The sequence below is a fragment of the Anolis sagrei genome, chromosome 3, assembly GCF_037176765.1.
Source record: "Anolis sagrei isolate rAnoSag1 chromosome 3, rAnoSag1.mat, whole genome shotgun sequence".
NCBI classification, from domain to species: domain Eukaryota; kingdom Metazoa; phylum Chordata; class Lepidosauria; order Squamata; family Dactyloidae; genus Anolis; species Anolis sagrei.
Window position 1 is genome coordinate 39,166,340 of NC_090023.1, and position 18,838 is coordinate 39,185,177.

At 38.3% G+C, this 18,838-nt stretch overlaps 1 protein-coding gene across 2 annotated transcripts in view; it reads left to right on the top strand.

Annotated features, from left to right (window-relative positions):
• Nucleotides 1–18,838, top strand: part of LSAMP (limbic system associated membrane protein) — a 597,557-nt gene that overhangs the window by 525,853 nt on the left and 52,866 nt on the right. For both annotated transcript variants that reach the window (XM_060770789.2, XM_060770791.2), the window contains exons 4-6: nucleotides 4,636–4,770; nucleotides 13,905–14,025; nucleotides 18,252–18,400. In XM_060770789.2, the coding sequence (XP_060626772.1) occupies nucleotides 4,636–4,770; nucleotides 13,905–14,025; nucleotides 18,252–18,400 (405 nt within the window). The remainder of the gene's footprint in view (nucleotides 1–4,635; nucleotides 4,771–13,904; nucleotides 14,026–18,251; nucleotides 18,401–18,838) is intronic.

Genomic DNA, 18,838 nt, shown 5'->3' on the forward strand with positions numbered 1-18,838 from the left:
TGTTTAACCATTTCAAAGCTCCCTGCTTGAGCGGTGATGGCACAATTGTCAGCATAAATGAAACTCTCTATCCCTTCTGGCGGTGGCTGATCATTTGTGTAAATGTTAAACATTGATAGAGCAAGCATGCTCCCCTGAGGCAAGCCGTTCTTCTGCTTTCGCCATCTGCTTCTCTGGCCCTGGAACTCAACAAAAAAAGCTCCTGTTTTGTAGCAGATTTCCTATGAAGCGAGTGACATTATACATTTTTCTCAGGAGAAGGTGATGACTTAACAGTGTGAGAAGCTGCTGACAGGTCTATGAAGACAGCTTCTGTAATCTGCTGCCTTTCAAAACCATCTTCTATGTGCTGAGTCAGGTTCAAAACTTGTGATGTGCAACTTTTGCAGGTAGCTTCCCATTAAAAATGGGGCAGTAAAATCTTTCTTTTTTTTTCCTTAAGAAAAGAGTTTTTAGTACTTCTGGTGATGACATAGTGGCCCAAATTAGAAAACTGTTCCAAATTGGAAAACAACGTCTCAATTTCCAATGGGAATTTTTTCTTCTTTGGGACAGAATGGTCCAATAATAATGCTACATCCTGGAGTCACGTCATCCCCAGGAATGTTCTATGGAGATGAAATACTGCTGCTCCATTAGTCAGTGAAGTTAAGGTTCTTTTTCTGCAAGAATATGCATCAGAACTATGTTATGTTATGTTGCAGCACAGTTCCCATTTTATCATCCCTTGTGATCCAAAATGAATAGGAATCTCTTTGGGCTGCCCAGGGCTATAAAATTGATTCTTGCATTGGATGCCAATTCTTTTGTGTAAGGATAAAGATTAATCTTTAATGATAAGCCAGGTATTCCACAAAATCACCTCTCCTTTTTTACATTTTGCTCATTCCCCAAAGATTATTCCAATTAAAAATCAAGGCCATTTTTACTCAGAAACCCAATATTTCAGCCCAGGGCTCATTTAAATGCGCATTCTTATAGGATTACATTGCCAAGAACTGTTCCAACATTCAGAGAGGTATGAAATCCCAATGACTCTGAGGTTTTCATCTGTACAGTAGTCCTAGGGATGTGGATCAGATCATTTCCTAGAAGAATATACGAACATCAAATTCCTCAAGTATCCATCAGATTGATCCCCAATGGAATGCTTAGAATGAAATATTTTCAACAGCAAAAACTAGATGTCATGATATCATTTCAGTGCATTCTTAGACAATCACTTTCTCCACAATCTAATGCATAGAAAACACTCATTAGAATTCGCATAACCAAGAAGCTGACAGTCTTAACCATCATCCAAGGAGACAAAATATTTCAGTCCCCCAGAGTCACATTTTGTTGAAAAATTCACATAGGTTCAGACCTACAAGGTAGATATTTTACAAATAGATCAGCTAAAGAGTACCCCTGGTTTGCAGCCTTTTTGTTTGGTAGGACAACGAAATAACAGCTGCTTATAACATGTGTACATGTCCTTTCTGGTTGTGGATTTCTGGATATTGTAAAATACCTTCACATATTTCTGAAGAGATATGTGGAATTGTTGTACCCCACAATACACTGGCATTTTCACAGGGGTCAGAAAATATTTCTACTTAAAGGGCTCAAGAAAAGTGTTGTATTTTTTAATGAAGTTTTCAAAGCCCTATCATTCCTGAATACAGTATATACTATCTTGAGCCTTGTTGTTCTTCTTGTAATCATATTTGTTCCACACTGCCATCTATCACTAGGTAGCAAGGTAAGGAGGTTTCACCTAAAATAACTTTTACAATGAACTTGGGGTGTCTAAGTCAGGCGCAGGAGATATTTCAAAAGAAGCCAACAATAACTTTTGATATAAAAAGGCTGTCTTCGTACATATTTAGGTAGATCTCATACTTCTTTTCCAAGATATTGATGATCTTTGCTTTTATGATTATCTGGTCATGGCTATTGTTGAAGGCTTTCATGGCCAGAATCACTGGAAAACTGTACGTTTTTCTGGCTGTATGGCCATGTTCCAGAAGCATTCTCTCCTGATGTTTCACCTGCATCTATAGCAGGCATCCTCAGAGGTTGTGAGATCTGTTGGAAACTAGAAAAAATGGGTCTATATATTTAAGGAATGTCCAGGGTGGGAGAAGGAACTCTTGTTTGTTGGATATAGGTGAATGTTTCAATTGGCCACATTGATTAGCATTTAATAGCCTAACCGTTTTCAAGGTGTGGCTTCTTGCTTCCTGGGGGAATCCTTTGTTGAAATGTGATTAGCTGTCCCTGATTCCCCCAGGCAGCAAGAAGCCACACTTGAAAACTGCTAGGCCATTAAATGCTGATCAAGGTGGCCAATTGAAACATCCACACCTACCTCCAACAGACAAGAGTTCTTTCTCTCACCCTGGACATACAGCCCAAAAAACTTACAGTAACACATTCCTCTGGCTGTTTCTTACTCAGAGCTATTTTGTTTATAGTTTAACTAAGAAGAAATAAACCTGTCCTTTGCAAATATTGCAATAATTACAGTATAACTAAGGGTTTTATTCTTTTCTTTTTCTTTTTACATAAAAGTTAGTTTTATACCAGCATTAGCTTTTCTGAATGACTAGCCTTTGGGATTTCAACTTATGAATAAAGTCTGAAGCTAGCTGGAGGAAAATGTAACAGTTAATTTCTCAGCACAGAAAATAAATCTACTTTTATAAAGATATACTTTCTTCTTTTGTGAAGCAAACTTTTCTTTAGTTTTTTTGGTGTATCATGATTGTTAATGGGGACAGTGAGTACTGATAGATCACTGATTGTTCCATGTTCTTGGAACACAAGGCATACCTTCCCACTGTGTGTACTATATTATTTTTGTTCCATGTGTACAAGAGATGAAAAGATCCTGTCAGATACTTGGATGTGTAAAATCTATAGCATTCTTTATTTCACTCTTTGATTCTATGCCCTATAAACCCATTCATCCTGGATATGTATAAATGAATACAAATACCCTAATTGTTTTGATAATGGACTTTCTGTAAAGAAAACCAGAGAACAAGTCATGAAATAAATGTACTATGAGTCCAAGTTCCAAAGTTGTCCTATAGCCAATACTCTCCAAAACTTCACAGATGAAAACCAGGGCACATGTGACCAAGCAACATCTGAGTGTCATCAAGTTAGTCAAAGTTATTAATGAGGAAGAACGCACAAGCTAGGAGAGCTTGCAATAGTTTCCTATTATTATTATTATTATTATTATTATTATTATTATTAGATACAAAACAGGATTAGTACACAGCAAACAAGAGCACTATGCTGGCTTTTGTACTGGATCACATTTCGGACACTTCCCAAGTGTCTAGGACTATGTGATGTATCAGTGAATATTGTGTGCAGATCCAAGTAGGGTGACCGTTTGCAGCTGACAGATGGTGATTTTGTCAGCTCTGATTGTTTTTAAGTGCTGGCCAATGTCTTTAGGCATTGCATCCAGTGTGCCAGTCACCACTGGGACCACCTTTACTGACTTGTGCCAGAGTCTTTGCAGTTTGATCTTTATATCCTCGTCTTGTGGAAGCTTTTCCAGTTGCTTCTCATCAATCCTGCTGTTGCCAGGGATTGCAGCATTGACAATCCATACTTTGTTTTTTTCCACTATCATGAAGTCAGGAGTATTGTGCTACAAAACTCTGTCAGTCTGAATTCAGAAGTCCTAGAGTAGTTTGACGTGTTCATTTTCTCTAACTTTTTTAGGCTTGTGATCTCACCAATTATTATTATATTTATTTATACCCTTGTTTCTCTCTCCTGAAGGGGACTCAAGGTGGCTCAACATAAAAGCATTAGTACACAATTTAAAATATACAAATTTACAAAAAAATAAAACTGAATTAAATATAAACAAATTCACAGTTAAAAACCATTCAACACATTCAATTCATTTTCAAGTTAAAACCACAGCACCTCCTGACTTGATCTTAAAAACCTTCATTTTTAAAAGCCTGCTTGAATAAAAAGGTTTTAGCCTGCCACCAGAAGGGACAACAGGGAGAGGGCTATGTTGGCTTCCCTGGGCAGGGAGTTACCGAGTCAAGGAGCAGCCACTGAAAAGGCCCTCTCTTTCATTCCCATCAACCGACCTTGAGATGGAGGTGGGACCAAGAGAAGGGCCTCTCTTGAAAATCTCAAGGCCAGACTGCATACAAAGGGATGCAGTCAGCCAAATAAACTGGACCCGAACTGTCTAGACTCTAGAGCTTTAAAGTAGTCTTTTACCTAAGACTACTAGGAAGGGCAAGATTTTGCCCTTTCTCTCCACTGCTTTCCCCTGCTAAGTTTATTGAGTAAGAACTATGTCTGTACTTTGAATTCAATTGAAATAATCTGAGGACAAAATAGGAAAGTGAGAAGAAGACTGAGAAACTGAAACATTTAAGCAGCTGAAAAAGTGGGATGACAGAAAATGAAGCAGGACTGTATCATTTGCCTGAAGAGATGAAACAAAGCAATATTTTGCTTATTTGCATGAAAACATTTCAATTATTGGGCCCAAACGTTTCCACAAAACATCTCAAATTAATGCTCTCCTTCTCATACACAAGGTGCTACTACGTTCAATGTTCTCTGAACTAACTGAATTGTGGTTTTGTCTCCTCACAGGCAGGGAATTTGAAGGTGAGGAAGAATTCCTGGAGATCCTGGGGATAACGCGAGAGCAGTCAGGCAAATATGAGTGCAAAGCTGCAAATGAAGTTTCCACGGCAGATGTCAAGCAAGTCCGAGTCACTGTGAACTGTGAGTACATTTATTATTGACAGATTAGGGTGCAGAAAAAATATATAACCGTAGTATGTAAGCAATAAGTTGGGAAGCCTGTCATATCTGACTGATAAAATTATCCTACTCCTCATGGAATTGCTTTGGGTGAGCCATAAAATGTCAGTGTGGTCTGGGGAAAAAGAGAAGACTTAGAGCTGGTTGATGTAGTTTGAAATCTCTGCAGAGCCATGAACTAGCTTGGTGGAAGCCTCGTTAGTTTCCCTCATAAAATGAAAATGTATACACTTACTTCTTTTTGCATTTACCTTTTTAATATAGCATTTCCTTACATTATAATGAGATCTCTAATTGCTAGGAGGAAGGAAACTCACAATTTATAGTTCCGAGCATGTCATAAGTGTGTGAGAGAGAGAGAAAGAGAGGGAGGGAGAGAGGAGGGGGGTGTAATTGCACATTTGCAGATAAATTCTTAGCTCTAAGGTTGGGACTCAGCCACCACTTCAAAACAGAAAACACATGGTTTTTCTCCTTCTTTTTCCCATTATAGAATTTTCTTGCTTGGATTTGGGATCATGGAGATTCAAGGCCATTCCAAGCTGGGTTTCAGTCACTCCAAACAATTATAACATATTAACTCCCATGGCAATATCCCATGGAACCTTACAATTGTCCACCAGAGAGCTCTAACACAGTGTTTGTTTATTTATTTATTTATTTGCCATATTTATATACCACCCCTCTCAGCCCAGAGGTAACCTGAGGCAGTTTACAGTTGGCAGTCAATGCCCCCAAACAACATAAAATACAGTTAAAAACATTACGTATAATATGAACCATATAAAAGCAATAAAACAATAAAAAACATAACTTTGGTCCTTTGGATGTTTTCAACTTCAACTTACAAAAGCCAGCTTAGCTAGCAGTGAGGAAGTCAGGAAGCCCTGAGTCGCCTAAGGGCTGAGAAGAGCGGTATACAAATAAAGTAAATAAATAAATAAAAATAAGTGAAGTCCAAAACTCTCAGAGGTCCAAACTTTGGGAACATGCTCTGGTGCCTCATGAAATTACAAACCCCAGGATTCCATAGGATGGCAAATAAAGCAGAATCAAGGTGCTATATTGGTTTAGCATGAATGGGCCTCAGAATTTACACCTTCCATGAGCCAAGATGTCCCCCACAACCACCACCACTGCAGGGCATTAATGAAGATGAATCCCTTTTATTTTATTTACAATACCTAATCATATTCTTTACCATACTAGTATGACAACACAGAGCAGTTGCCAAGCTTGTGAAATATGCTTTGTTTGGGGTCCACAGGACCCAGAATGGATAGATTGATTTTTAAATACAAGAACTAAACGCATCTTGCAGTCTGTCCTGGACTTTGCCAGTGACAAATCATAAATAATGCCGTTACTGTAATTGGTACAACAAAGGTGCAAAAAGTTAAATTTTAAAATAAACAACGAGCAAGAATACATAGTCAGTCATATGAGGGGTTTTTGCTATTTTTTCTATCAATCCTAAATTTATCTTTGCCTCAGTAACTGGACAGATATTAATGGAAAACCAACAAGCAGTGCAACAAAGAAAATAATGAGTAGCTTTTTTCAGTGGTGCATCAAGTAATGTCAATGTGGCATTATTCAAGCACTGCCGTACATACTGGGAATTGATCTTTAGTCTTTCCATTCCACCCAACAGCCTTGTGGCGCAGTGGGTTAAACACTTGTGCCAGCAGGACTGAAGACCAACAGGTCATAGGTTCGAATTTGGGGAGAGCATGGATGAGTTCCCTCTGGCAGCTCCAGCTCCCCATGCAGGGACATGAGAGAAGCCTCCCGCAAGGATGGTAAAACATCAAAACATCTGGACGTCCCCTGGGCAACGTCCTTGCAGACAGCTTATTTTCTCACACTTTCTGCAGTTTCTCAAGTCACTTCTGACACGAAAAAACCCAACAGCTTCCTTTAATTTATCTAGAATGGGCATGGGGCAGAGCCATTTTGTTGTTACTCTTCTTAAGCAAATGGTAGTCAGAGAGCCTGGCTGATCTACTCAAGATAATTCAGAGATCTACCACTAGACCCCTATTTATGTTCTGTCCATCCTTGCAGTAGGAGGCCCATTAAAGTGGGTGAGGTTCATAGCTGTTACTATTACTACATGCCATTAATACAGTCCTGATTTCTGCCTATATGTGAAAATTTCAGTTATTCACTAGTAGTGCTGCAATTATATGCACTCTTACAACACAGTTGTAAGATTTAAAGCTCGGTAATTTCATACAGGATTGCATTGTAAATCATTGTAGCCCTTCTACAGACCCTTGCATTGCATCTGGATAATTTTAATTAAAGCACTCATATAGGAAAAGACTTATTCTGTGACATTCAAAGAGAAAGGAGAAAACAAAATGCAAAAAGGAAATAAGTAAATGTGAAGTGTTGTAATTGCTGTCTTCTGAGTGACCATATTCGTATGCAAATGTGTGCCACGTTTTGTTTTTTATTTTCTCCTAATGGCTTTTGTTTGCCATCTTTTCAGAGGTGAAGTGCCCCCTTTTTTTTAAATAGCCTCAGTCTAATGAAGCCATTATTTAAAAACCCATCCTGTATTCTCTTTTCCACTGTAGGAGAACTAAAAACAGCAGGGAGTTCTAAGATCCAAAATACTAGTTTCATAACAATAATAATATAATATCAGGAACAGAATAACTTATTATAAAAGATTTCCCCACATCTTGGGGGACTTGTCACAAGACAATATTTATGTGGAGACAATTGTATTTTCTATGTCTTCGCATAAATTCCTGCATGCATATTATGCACACACAGGGATGAGTGAGAAATATGTTGGGTGCAGATGCTTGTGCATGTGTGTGATCCTTCAAGTCACTTACAAATTTATGGTGACCTCATGAACTTCAAAGAGTTTTCTTAGGCAAGGGATACTTCGAGGTGGTTTTGCCACTTCCTTCTTCTGAAATGGTCTCCCCTCCAAGTGGCCTCCCATCCAAGTACGAACAAGAACCAACCATTCTAAGCCAACAAGATCACGAAGGATCTTGTACCTGTAGAATATTTAGACCCCTTCTAGGATCTCTACCCTATATATCAATATGAGGTTTGCTGCTAAAGTGTGCATGTACAGCAAATGTACACACGGTACATGATATAGTACATAATAGGTGCACATAAGATGCATATCTTCCAGAAAAGTCAACTTTGATTCCCTAAATCCAATAATGTTTGTTTATTGTGGAGGTGCTAGACTCTAGCACTCTACATCCTCCTGTACTAGCATTGAGGTGGTATAAATAATTCCTAACATAGGTTTCCAGGTGGGAGGAAATACTAAAATCCATTCTGTTCGACTTCTGGTCTGTCAGTATAAGATAAAAAGACATTTTTATTGGATCGTTGACACACCAAGACTTGTCTTTTAATTTCTCTTGGAGTTCCTGTACTATCATTGAGGTAGTATAAATAATTCCTACCATAGGTTTCCAGGTGGAAGGAAATACTAAAAATCTCAATGTTCAAAATGCATATGTTCACTCTAATATCATATATTAAAAGTTGCTATTCAACAATGCATGGGTTAGCTTTCTAGGCCAGGCACCCATACTGGCCTTGTACAAGCTCCTTCCATATAAACAAAGCAGTCCTTTTCCTTCTTTCCAAGGAAAGCCCTTAACATGTGTTGGGGGTAATCTCATATTCTGGGTCTAATCTTTGCTGTGTCTACCATTTTCACTAGAGTAACGGCTGTGGAATCAAAGGCACATCCTTCAATAGCTATTTTTTAATTTAGCCCATGCAAAACCATATTAACTTTCTCATTCAGAGCAATGGAAGAAAGCGTAAGATCATTTGAGACAGTAGGAAGAATTTCATGCCTCTCAGGACATTGCCGGAGAGGCACAATTTATTCCAAGGATTTATCAGGAAATGAAAGGAGAGCGTTTTGGAAGATGAGACCAAAGAATTTGTCATGGACATGAAACTAGATGAATGAAGATGAGATGTCAGTAAACAGAGCTGACTGACTGTGACTGTTGAAATGCATGGCTGATTTTGGTATCTGAGTTCTAGGTAGCAGTGAAGCAGCTAAGCTGTGATAATGCTAAACCAGAAAGGTACTGTGGTCAAGGTGGGAGATTACCCCCCCCCATGGTATAACCCCCCCCCCCCTCCCATGATATAAACCTGCTTCCTCCACAGGATACAGGATCCACAGGATTTGTATCAGCAATTTCATTTATCCATGTTTAATAAAATATGTCCTCTTTAGGCATTTTAGGTTATCCAGCACAACTCTATGGTATTTTGGGGCCAAAATATCTGGGATAGTTTCCCCTGCAGATTCATTGAATCATAGAATCATAGAGTTGGGAGAGACCACATGGTGCATCTAGTCCAACACCTCCCCCCCCCCCCGGCCATGTGGGAAAAGCATAATCAAATTACACCTTAGAAATGGCCATCCAGCTTCTATTTAAAAACCTCCAAGGAAGGAGCTTCCACAACACTCCAAGTCAGAGAGTTCCACTGCTGAACAGCTCTTACAGTCAATTTATCCTGAGAAGAAAGCAAAGAAGAAGGGCTACATTTTGCGGAATAGATAGAAGAAAGAATATCAACTTGGCAAGAGGCCTCTTTGTACCTGAGTAGGATGAGTAATAAGTTCAGTCTTCAATGTGTGTAAAATTAATGGTGTAAAATTCAGATAGAAGTGTCAGAAAGGAATTTTGAGATATACATTTCATGAAAATATTGGGGCACAGGGAGAGAGAGCTGATTATCATACATTAAAAACCCTACAATTTGAGGAGATCACTAAGGGGCAGCATATCTCAAGAACACAGCACAGTGGGAGCTCAGGAAGTCCATACAACAACTATTCATTTTTGCTAATGATGGTCCAGTGCTAGTGGGATTTCAATAAATATTGTAAAGTGTAGCTACTTATTTGCAATTTTAGGGCAGATAATGAGGCCCAAAATATACTAGCTTAGAACATATCCCTTAGTGTCTAATTGAAGTTTCAATAAGGATTGAAATGGAGAGGTTTATGTTAAAATAGACTCAAAATACACACATTTTTAGTCTCACTAATAGCTTTTGTTTGTTTCAAGATGTCATTGCACATTTTACTTAAAGGGGCTGGTGATTTTGAAAAGTGCAACACTAAACATAACACCACAGATTGTAGATCTAGCACATAGCTGGCTTTTTGTGAGAGACTGAAGCAAAACTCGGGATGTGAATAATCTGCCATCTGTGGGAAAGACATTAGAGATAATTCCTTTAATTTTACCTACAGTAAGTTTCTCATAGGCAAGAATGGGTCTGGTAAAGTCCCTCATATGATTATTTAATCTTCATCTGTTTTGTGAACAACTAGAATGTTTTGTGTGACAGCTGTTATACAATTGCATCTCATACCATGTGGGACCAGTACTTTTTCCCCATCAGGGAACTGTACTATTTTAGCTGTATTTTTGGTTACTTTTTCTTCATTCCTGGGAGCTGACCAATGGCTAGGAGTTGATACTCACTCTGGGACCACCACTTTGAGCCAAGTTCAAACAGTACTGAGAGCAATGGAAGGAGACTTGCGGCTCTTCCAAAAATTGTTGGGTCAAGGAGACCGGCCCCTGAATTCCCCCAAGGTCCTCTAACTAGGCTTTTTTAGTTATGTTTCCTTTTCCTCTGTCTCTCCACTTTATCTCAGAAGATTGTTGACTGAGACCTTGCATCAGATATGTAGCCATGATCACATAGCTTCACTTTAATTCTCATTTGACTCATAAACTCCAACTTAAAAGCCAGTCAGCTGTCCAAAGCAACAGAACTCTGTGTTCAAGTCCCTGCCTCTTCTCCCCACAATGTTGCTCACTGGTAGGACACTGATCATGTCATTAAGTGATGCCCTGCTTGGCAACACCAAAGACCTCCATCACTTGAGATCAGTGGTTCTCAACCTGTGGGTCCCCAGGTGTTTTGGCCTACAACTCCCAGAAATCCCAGCCAGTTTACCAGCTGTTTGGATTTCTGGGAGTTGAAGGCCAAAGCATCTGGAGACCCACAGGTTGAGAACCACTGCTCTAGATGGTTTACTAGCAATACTCTCAGCCTTCCACATTTATGAGTTTGACTTTTATGGATTTGATTATTCCTAGATTTGATTAATATGTGCTCTCTGGGAATTTTTAGATCTTCCAACTGCCTCCAGACCAGTCATATTAGGAGACCTAAAAATTCCCAGAAAGATTTTTTTTTACATAAAAAGTGGTTTTTTTTTTCATTCATGGGTTTATTTTTCACTTTCCTAGGGTTTCCTGCATCCCTATCTCCAGTGAATGTGCAGAACCTACAAATGGGAATATGAAGCCATTAGGATAGCCTAAAGTAGACTTAGGACATTGAAACTCACAGTATGACCATCATTGATTCTTAATTTGCCACTCTGAAAAAGAGCTATGGGAGTCATAGTGCAAAGAATATGAATGAAATCGATTTAATATGCCGTAGCAAAAAGAATTGTTTGAGAAAGGAAATTTAAAAACAGTGATTAATGCATTTATGCAAATATTACTTCTGCTATACATTTCAACAAATACAGAAACAGTATTACAGTTCAAAATAATTCAGTAGCACAGCAATAATTACACCAGAAAGTAGAGAGGATAGGGTAAAAAAACCCCCTTTAAATCAGTTTGTTTCTACAATAGCTTAAAAAGTTATAATTTTTTACATGTAGGTTGCACATACAAAATTAGCAACCTTTGTTGTTTTGTAAGCTGCAGCGCTACTTAGAAGGAACTGAGATTTAACAAAAGGTATTTGCCCTTTTCCCCAGACAAACACAAAAGGCTAGCATAGCATCTTCAGAGGCAAAGAAGAATGGGTAATACATTTTAGTGGCTTGTCTGGACATCCAGAGATACAGGTTCATATATCTATATAATCAAAACTAAATACAGACATCTTTTAGACCCAGGTGGGCTTTTGTAACTTTCACTACAACATCTTTTCAATGAAGAACTATTTCTCCCCCCCCCCCCCTCCTTTTTTTTTTTTTTTTTTTTTTTTTTTTTTAGAATCACAAATTAGTTGGCCTGGAGTTACTTAAATAGAACGATGGCCAATCGGGATTAAAGCTCTCATGGAGTGTGGCTGATATACTGAGGGAAACTGAAAGGGAGGGAGAGTCTGTTGCTCTGCAGAGATTTCTAGGCCTGATGGTATAGTCTTCAATCCATAGAAAAGGATTTTGTGACTTGTACTGCACATTAGGTCCAATGGAGTGGAAACCATTTGTCCCACTGCAGATGGCAAGGAGATTTATGACTGATTGTGAAAAATCACACAGCAAGATTTTTGAGCACCTTCTTTATCCTCAGCTCCAGTTTTGTGCACCTATTTTGCAACAAGGTCTAATTTTCGAAATAAATATACATTATTGTTTCCCCTCACATGCCATATATGTAAAATATTTTTACTGGTATTTTACATATATGACATATGAGTGGAAACATAACGTTCTTGTACTAGTTCTTCTCTTCTAGCATGGTGAACTGGTTTATCTCCTATCCTGCGCATTGCTCACAATATTGGGCATCTTTCATTAAGACATACTTTTGACAGACTATCCAAAGTTTACATAAGCTGAACTTTCATTGAAGATGCCCTGAACTCTGCAGCCAGCATGTCACTTGTCTTAAGGAACTCGTCACATGTACCTTATTTTCAGAAGCGCAACGGTTTTTTTTTCCTTCAGCCACAGAGCCCGATGGCTCCCATCACACCCCGGATAACATGGGTTGGCTCCATGGCTAAAGTGCTACTGCCGCCAAAAAAAAATAAAAATGGTGACATCAGACAACAGCAGGCTCCCTGTCTTTCCATAAGGAAAGATGGGTTGAGCATTCGAAAAAAGGCTTCCCCCCATATGATGAGGCAGGGGGGAAGTCAGAATGGAATGGGGCATGGAGTGACAGGTCCCCACGCCCCTTGCCCAACCACCGCTGGGATGCAGCAGTTCTCTCCAATTTCAGCGGCACATCTGACAAGGTCCTTGAAAGTGATTGGAAATAATCTGTCAAAAGTCTGGGCTATTCTGTGCCTGCGGTGGAAAAAATGCATGGAGTTATGATGCAGAATTTCCACACATCTTCTGTTTATCTGAAGACAGATGCTAAAATAAGAAATGATTGCATTGTTATTAGAAATCTCTCAGTGGCATTTTCTAACAAATTTGCTTACTTTGATAATACTTGGTCACTCTGAGGACATCAATACACAAAATATTTATATTGTGTATTTCCGAAGTCCTGCATTGTTGTCATAATTTTCACAAGGCCACTTGGTCATGGCTTTGCAGCCTGTCCACACCCCAGATGAAGCATTTCCAAGCTTCTGGAGTTTGAGGTAATGGGAAATTATGTTCATAGCGTTGTCCCAGTCCCAGTGGTCTGAAAACAGGCAGTTGGAGTGTCTAGGATTATACCATGGATGTCATTTCCCAGCTAATTAATCTCCAACACCTCGGATGCTGTTTCATTGGAGCTCTGTCAGGCTGCAAGTAAGTTTGGGGAGTCTTGCCCATAAATATATATCTCCAGTGGTCCTGATATTCTAATTCCATCTGAAGAGATCATAACTGCTGAGCCTCTCTCTTTAAGTTTACATCAGTGGTTCTCTCTCTCTCTCTCTCTCTCTCTCTCTCTCTCTCCTTGCAAACTTATATATAGTCTATTGAATGAGCTTTTGTATTTCATATTGATGCCTGGATATGAACTACCATATTACTACCATATTTACTTGAGTCTAATGATCCCCTTTCTTGTCTATATTACATTGATTTTGAAGGGATTGTGGATGAGGCCTGATGGAGGGTCATGACTTCCCAAATTCATACTACCTTCCTCCCTGACATGCTATGACTGCACTGTTGGGTGCATTACATTTGAGAGTAAATTCATATTTTGTAATATGCACCTTCAAAATTGAGGTGCACATTACATTCAATGGTGCATTATACTCAAGTAAATATGTTACAAGGAAATGGCTTTGCTTATCCCATTATGAACTGCTTGTAGAAGACAATAATGTGAGTCAATATTTCTCTCCTATAGACCCCCCAACTATTACAGAATACAAGAGCAATGAATCTGCTACAGGACGGCCAGTTTCACTGAAGTGTGCAGCCTCTGCGGTTCCTACGCCTGATTTTGAGTGGTACAGAGATGATACTAGGTAATTATTCTATTTATTGTCAATCTATTGCATATGGTGACAGCTGTTGTCCAATTCACAGCCATTTCATCACAAATCGTTTTCTTACTCATCAGTTAACTGACCATGTTATAGACCTATATTTGCAAGAAGCAAAGGACTAATGGTTGTGTGTTGGCTATTGAACTTTTCTGTACAATGAAAGACATTTATGAAAAAAACTAGGCTGTTAATACCGAGCTGCAGAAAGATTTCTGTCAGACGAAGGGAAGAAAGGGAAGGGTTAGGGTTGATGACCCACTTTTTCAGAGTAAAATATACTAGTAGGGTAGGCAGCTAGAATAGGAAAGAGGTGGTTATAGGCCCCTCCCACATCCTACTTCATTAACAAAATTTGAAATCCCATTGTACAGATGAAAGCAACCCAGCAGTACCTGGAATTAAAAATACATGATCAAGGGCTGATTATTATTGTCCTCATTCTCCTAGTGTAGAACTCAAGGCATCTTACACCAAAAAATTTAAACTACTTCGGTGATTCTCAACCTGCCTAATGCCGCTACCCCTTAAAACAGTTCCTCATGTTGTGGTGACTCCCAACCATAAAATTATTTCTGTTGCTACTTCACAACTGTTATTTTGCTACTGTTATGAATCGTAATGTAAATATCTGATATGCAGGATATTTTCATTCACTAGACCAAATTTGACAGAAATACCCAATTGATTTTGTCATTTGGGTGTTGTAGTTGCTGGGATTTATAGTTAACCTACAATCAAAGAGCATTCTGAACACCAGCAATGATGGAATGAACCAAACTTGTCACACAGAAGTCCTTGACCAACAGAAAATACTGGAAGGGTTTGGTGGGCATTGACCTTGGGTTTTGGAGTTGTAATTCACCTACATCCAGAAAGCATTGTAGACTCAAACAATGATGGAGCTGGGCCAAACTTGGCACAAATACTCAATATGCCCAAATGTGAACAGTGGTGGATCTTGAGGAAAATAGACCTTGATATTTGGGAGTTGTAGTTGCTGGGATTTATAGTTCACCTACAATCAAAGGGCATTCTGAACCCCACAAACATTCAAATTGGGCCAAACTTCCCACACAGAACCCCCATGACATGGAAACAAAGTGATTTTGATGATGTATGGAGAAAATTTATTGGAAAAGGATTTAAAAATAAAGAAGGAAAGAAAGTTACCTCCACAAGAAGAATTGAAATTTTGGGCAGATGACATGTAAAAGCTATGGCTTGAGAGGAGGGAGGGGAGCACAGTGGTGAGGGACAGAAAATATGTATAAGGAGAAAAATAACACGAGATGCCAAAAGTATGTTAGGTTGTATTGAATAATATGTATCTGCTGTAAAACAATGTATAACAAATGTTATACATTTTATCAATGTATAACTATGATAAAATAATAAAAAATATATTTTTTAAAAAGAACCCCCATGACCAACAGAAAATACTGTGCTTTCTTATGGTCTTTGACGACCCCTCTGACACCCCCCTCACAACTCCCAGGGGTCCCAACCCCCAGTTTGAGAAATGCTGAACTAGCTAAAAATACAAGTCATGAAAATTACACGGCACAACAAAAGGATCAAAAGTCTATTACAATTACAGAAATACAGAAGACTCTATCTTAACTCATACAGGCATCATTGATAACCTTCCCATCCATGGAACTATGAAGTACATCACACTTGCTAGATCCACATATTGTTTTGATACGTCAGCACCATGGTTAAGATGTTGCCCTTTAGCTCACTTTTATTTCTTGGTTTGTGTTTCCTGATACATTTACAAACATCACTGAAGTTTTTATTATATTTATTCTAGGGGTAATAAAAATATGTATTATTTGAGAAGCACCTAAAAGCAAACATGCAAAGCACTAGGAAAAACACACAAAGATAACTCCTGCCCAAGGGTTTGCAGTCTGATGTAGACAACAAAGCAGGGATTTAAATCCTCACGTTTTTCTTTCTTATATGCAAGAACAAAAAATTAAGCTCCCTTCCTACTTGGCAAGATTACATGACTTTGCACATTTTTGATTATTTTTCTTACTTCAGGACATTTTTACACAAAAATGTTTGCTTATAAAACTTCGCTTTTCTTTACAAGATACTTATTTTATGAAAAGAACAATGGCTTATATTCTACATACATAACTACCTTTCTCAAACCCGAGAGAAACATCATTGATTCATGCTCCAATCACCAGATGAATAGACCTCCTCTCTCCCTATCTGGAGGCGGGGGAGGGGATTATGAATATGGAAATAGCGTCAAAATCATAGCTAAGTAGTGTCCATGAATATGAAACAGCTTAAATTCACACATTCCACTGCAAATAGGTACACAGGTGAATGAAGTTTCAATTAGTTTTGGGGCAGGAATGGGGGTGGGTGGTCAGGACAATAGAGGCATTTATCATATATAGTCAAGTATAAGCTGACCCAAATATAAACCAAGCCATCTAATTTTACCACAACAAACTGGGAAAACGTATTGACTTGAGTATAAGCCAATGGTGGGAAATACAGCAGCTACCAGTAAATTTCAATATTTTTTTTTAAAAAAAAGCTACCAATAAAATTATGTTAGTAGAGGCATCAGATTACCTACAAAGCCCTAAACGGTTCAGGACCTGCCTATCTTCACGATCGCATCTTCCCCTATAAACTAACACAAGCCCTAAAATCATCCAGGGAGGCTCGTCTCAAGCACGGTTGGTGTGGACGAAGGAGAGGGCCTTCTCGGTGGTAGCCCCCTGGCTCTGGAACTCTCTTCCTAGGGAGATTAGACTGGCAACTCTGATTAAACCATTATTCTAACCTTCTTCAATGTAAACGTGCTTATATATCCTTCCAATAATAATAAAAAGATTAAAATAATAAATGTAATAACTATTTATTTATTTATTTATTTATTTGCAGTATTTATATTCCGCCCTTCTCATCCCGCAGGGAACTCAGGGCGAATTACAATGTACACATTTATAGCAAACATTCAATGCCAAAGACACACAACACATATAGACAGACAGTCAGAGGCTATTTAACATACCACTTTTCTGGCCAATATACAATAATAAAGTAAAATAATAAATATAATAATAATAATAGTAATAATAATAATAGAGTAAAATAAAAATGCAATAAAAGTAATAGTAGAGTAAAATAATGTAAATGTAATAATAACAATAAATAGATTAAATAATAAATGTAATATAATAATAATAATAATAATAATAACAGATTAAAATAAAAAATAACTTTGACTCAAGTATAAACCGGGGGGGGGGGGGGGGGGTTTGGCTTTAAAAAAGGGCTGAAAAACTCGACATACTCAAGTATATACAGTAATTAGTATAGTTAACTTCATAACTCAGGCAGAATAGTAGCAAATATATTTTATTAAACTAATAACACCATTGTGTATTCTGTTATTTTTTTACATTTGATTTAAAATGTTTTAGCTTTGTGTTTCCAACAGAATTGTTTTGTTCAATTGTTTCTTTAATCTTTCTACTTTTTTCATGTCAGGAGTGACTTGAGAAACTGCAAGTTGCTTCTGGTGTGAGAGAATTAGCTGTCTGCAAGGATGTTGCCCAGGGGACACCCGGATGTTTTACCATCCTTGTGGGAGGCTTCTCCCATGTCCCCGCAAAGGGAGCTGGAGCTGATGGAGCTCATCTGCCCTCTCCCCAGAGTCAAACTTTCAACCTGTCAGTCTTCGGTCCTGTCGACACAAGGGCTTAACCTATTGCACCACCTTTTTAAAAAAATGTGTTGTTTTAATTTGTATATGTGTCACCTTGGGTCCTATGCAAGGAAAAATACATGATTTTTTTAAAAAAGAAACATCCAAAACTAGGTGTCTCAGTATTTCAGGATACACTGTCTCATCAAGATCAAGAAATGTATTTTTTTTAATTTTTCTTAAAACTTGAAATCAAGCTTAATAACATTTCATATTTATGATCTGTATTTTTTAAGTAATCCACTTTGGGTTTTTTGCCTCCTCCTTCCTCACCCAGTCTCTGGTCCCCAGCATACACCATTTTTATTTGTTGGCTTATCTGTATCCAGCTCTATATGAACTCTATATGAACCCATTCTTTTTAATTGTCATATAGGAAAATGAAGCTCCGAGGTCGAGAAAGGCAGTGTAGAAATGAAGTAAATAAATAAATAATGTATCTCTTTCTTTTTTTTGTTCTCAGGATAAATAATGCCAATGGCCTGGAGATCAGGAGCACAGGGAGCCAATCCTTCCTGACAGTGGCCAATGTCACTGAAGAACATTATGGCAACTATACCTGTGTGGCCACCAACAAACTGGGAATCACAAATGCTAGCCTATTTCTTTACAGTAAGTATGGAAGTAGATGGAAAATTCCTAATTCCGTTTCATAAAACACTTCACATTTACAGAGTATAAGGAAGCCTAATAGGCAGGACAACCACAGACTTGAACACCATAACACAGGAGAGTTTTGAGTGAGAGGGAATGACATGAAATTGGACAAAATGCCCTTTTTGTCAGCAGCTCATCCGTCATTGTCCAGAAGGGCCCCTCAATCCCAGGAAACAGGGGGAAATGGAAGCTTTCCTTCTATAATTATTCTTAAGTTAACTTGTTTGAGGTAGCATGATAGAGTATTTTATGCAAAACCAGGCAATTGTGTTAATGAGGTGCAATTCCTTTATAAGACATGTGGAAGGGAATGTGTATTCAGATGTACAACTCAATCAAAATGGTAATAGAACACAATATGTTAGTCTTCTGTTGTTTTTTTGAAGAAGATGG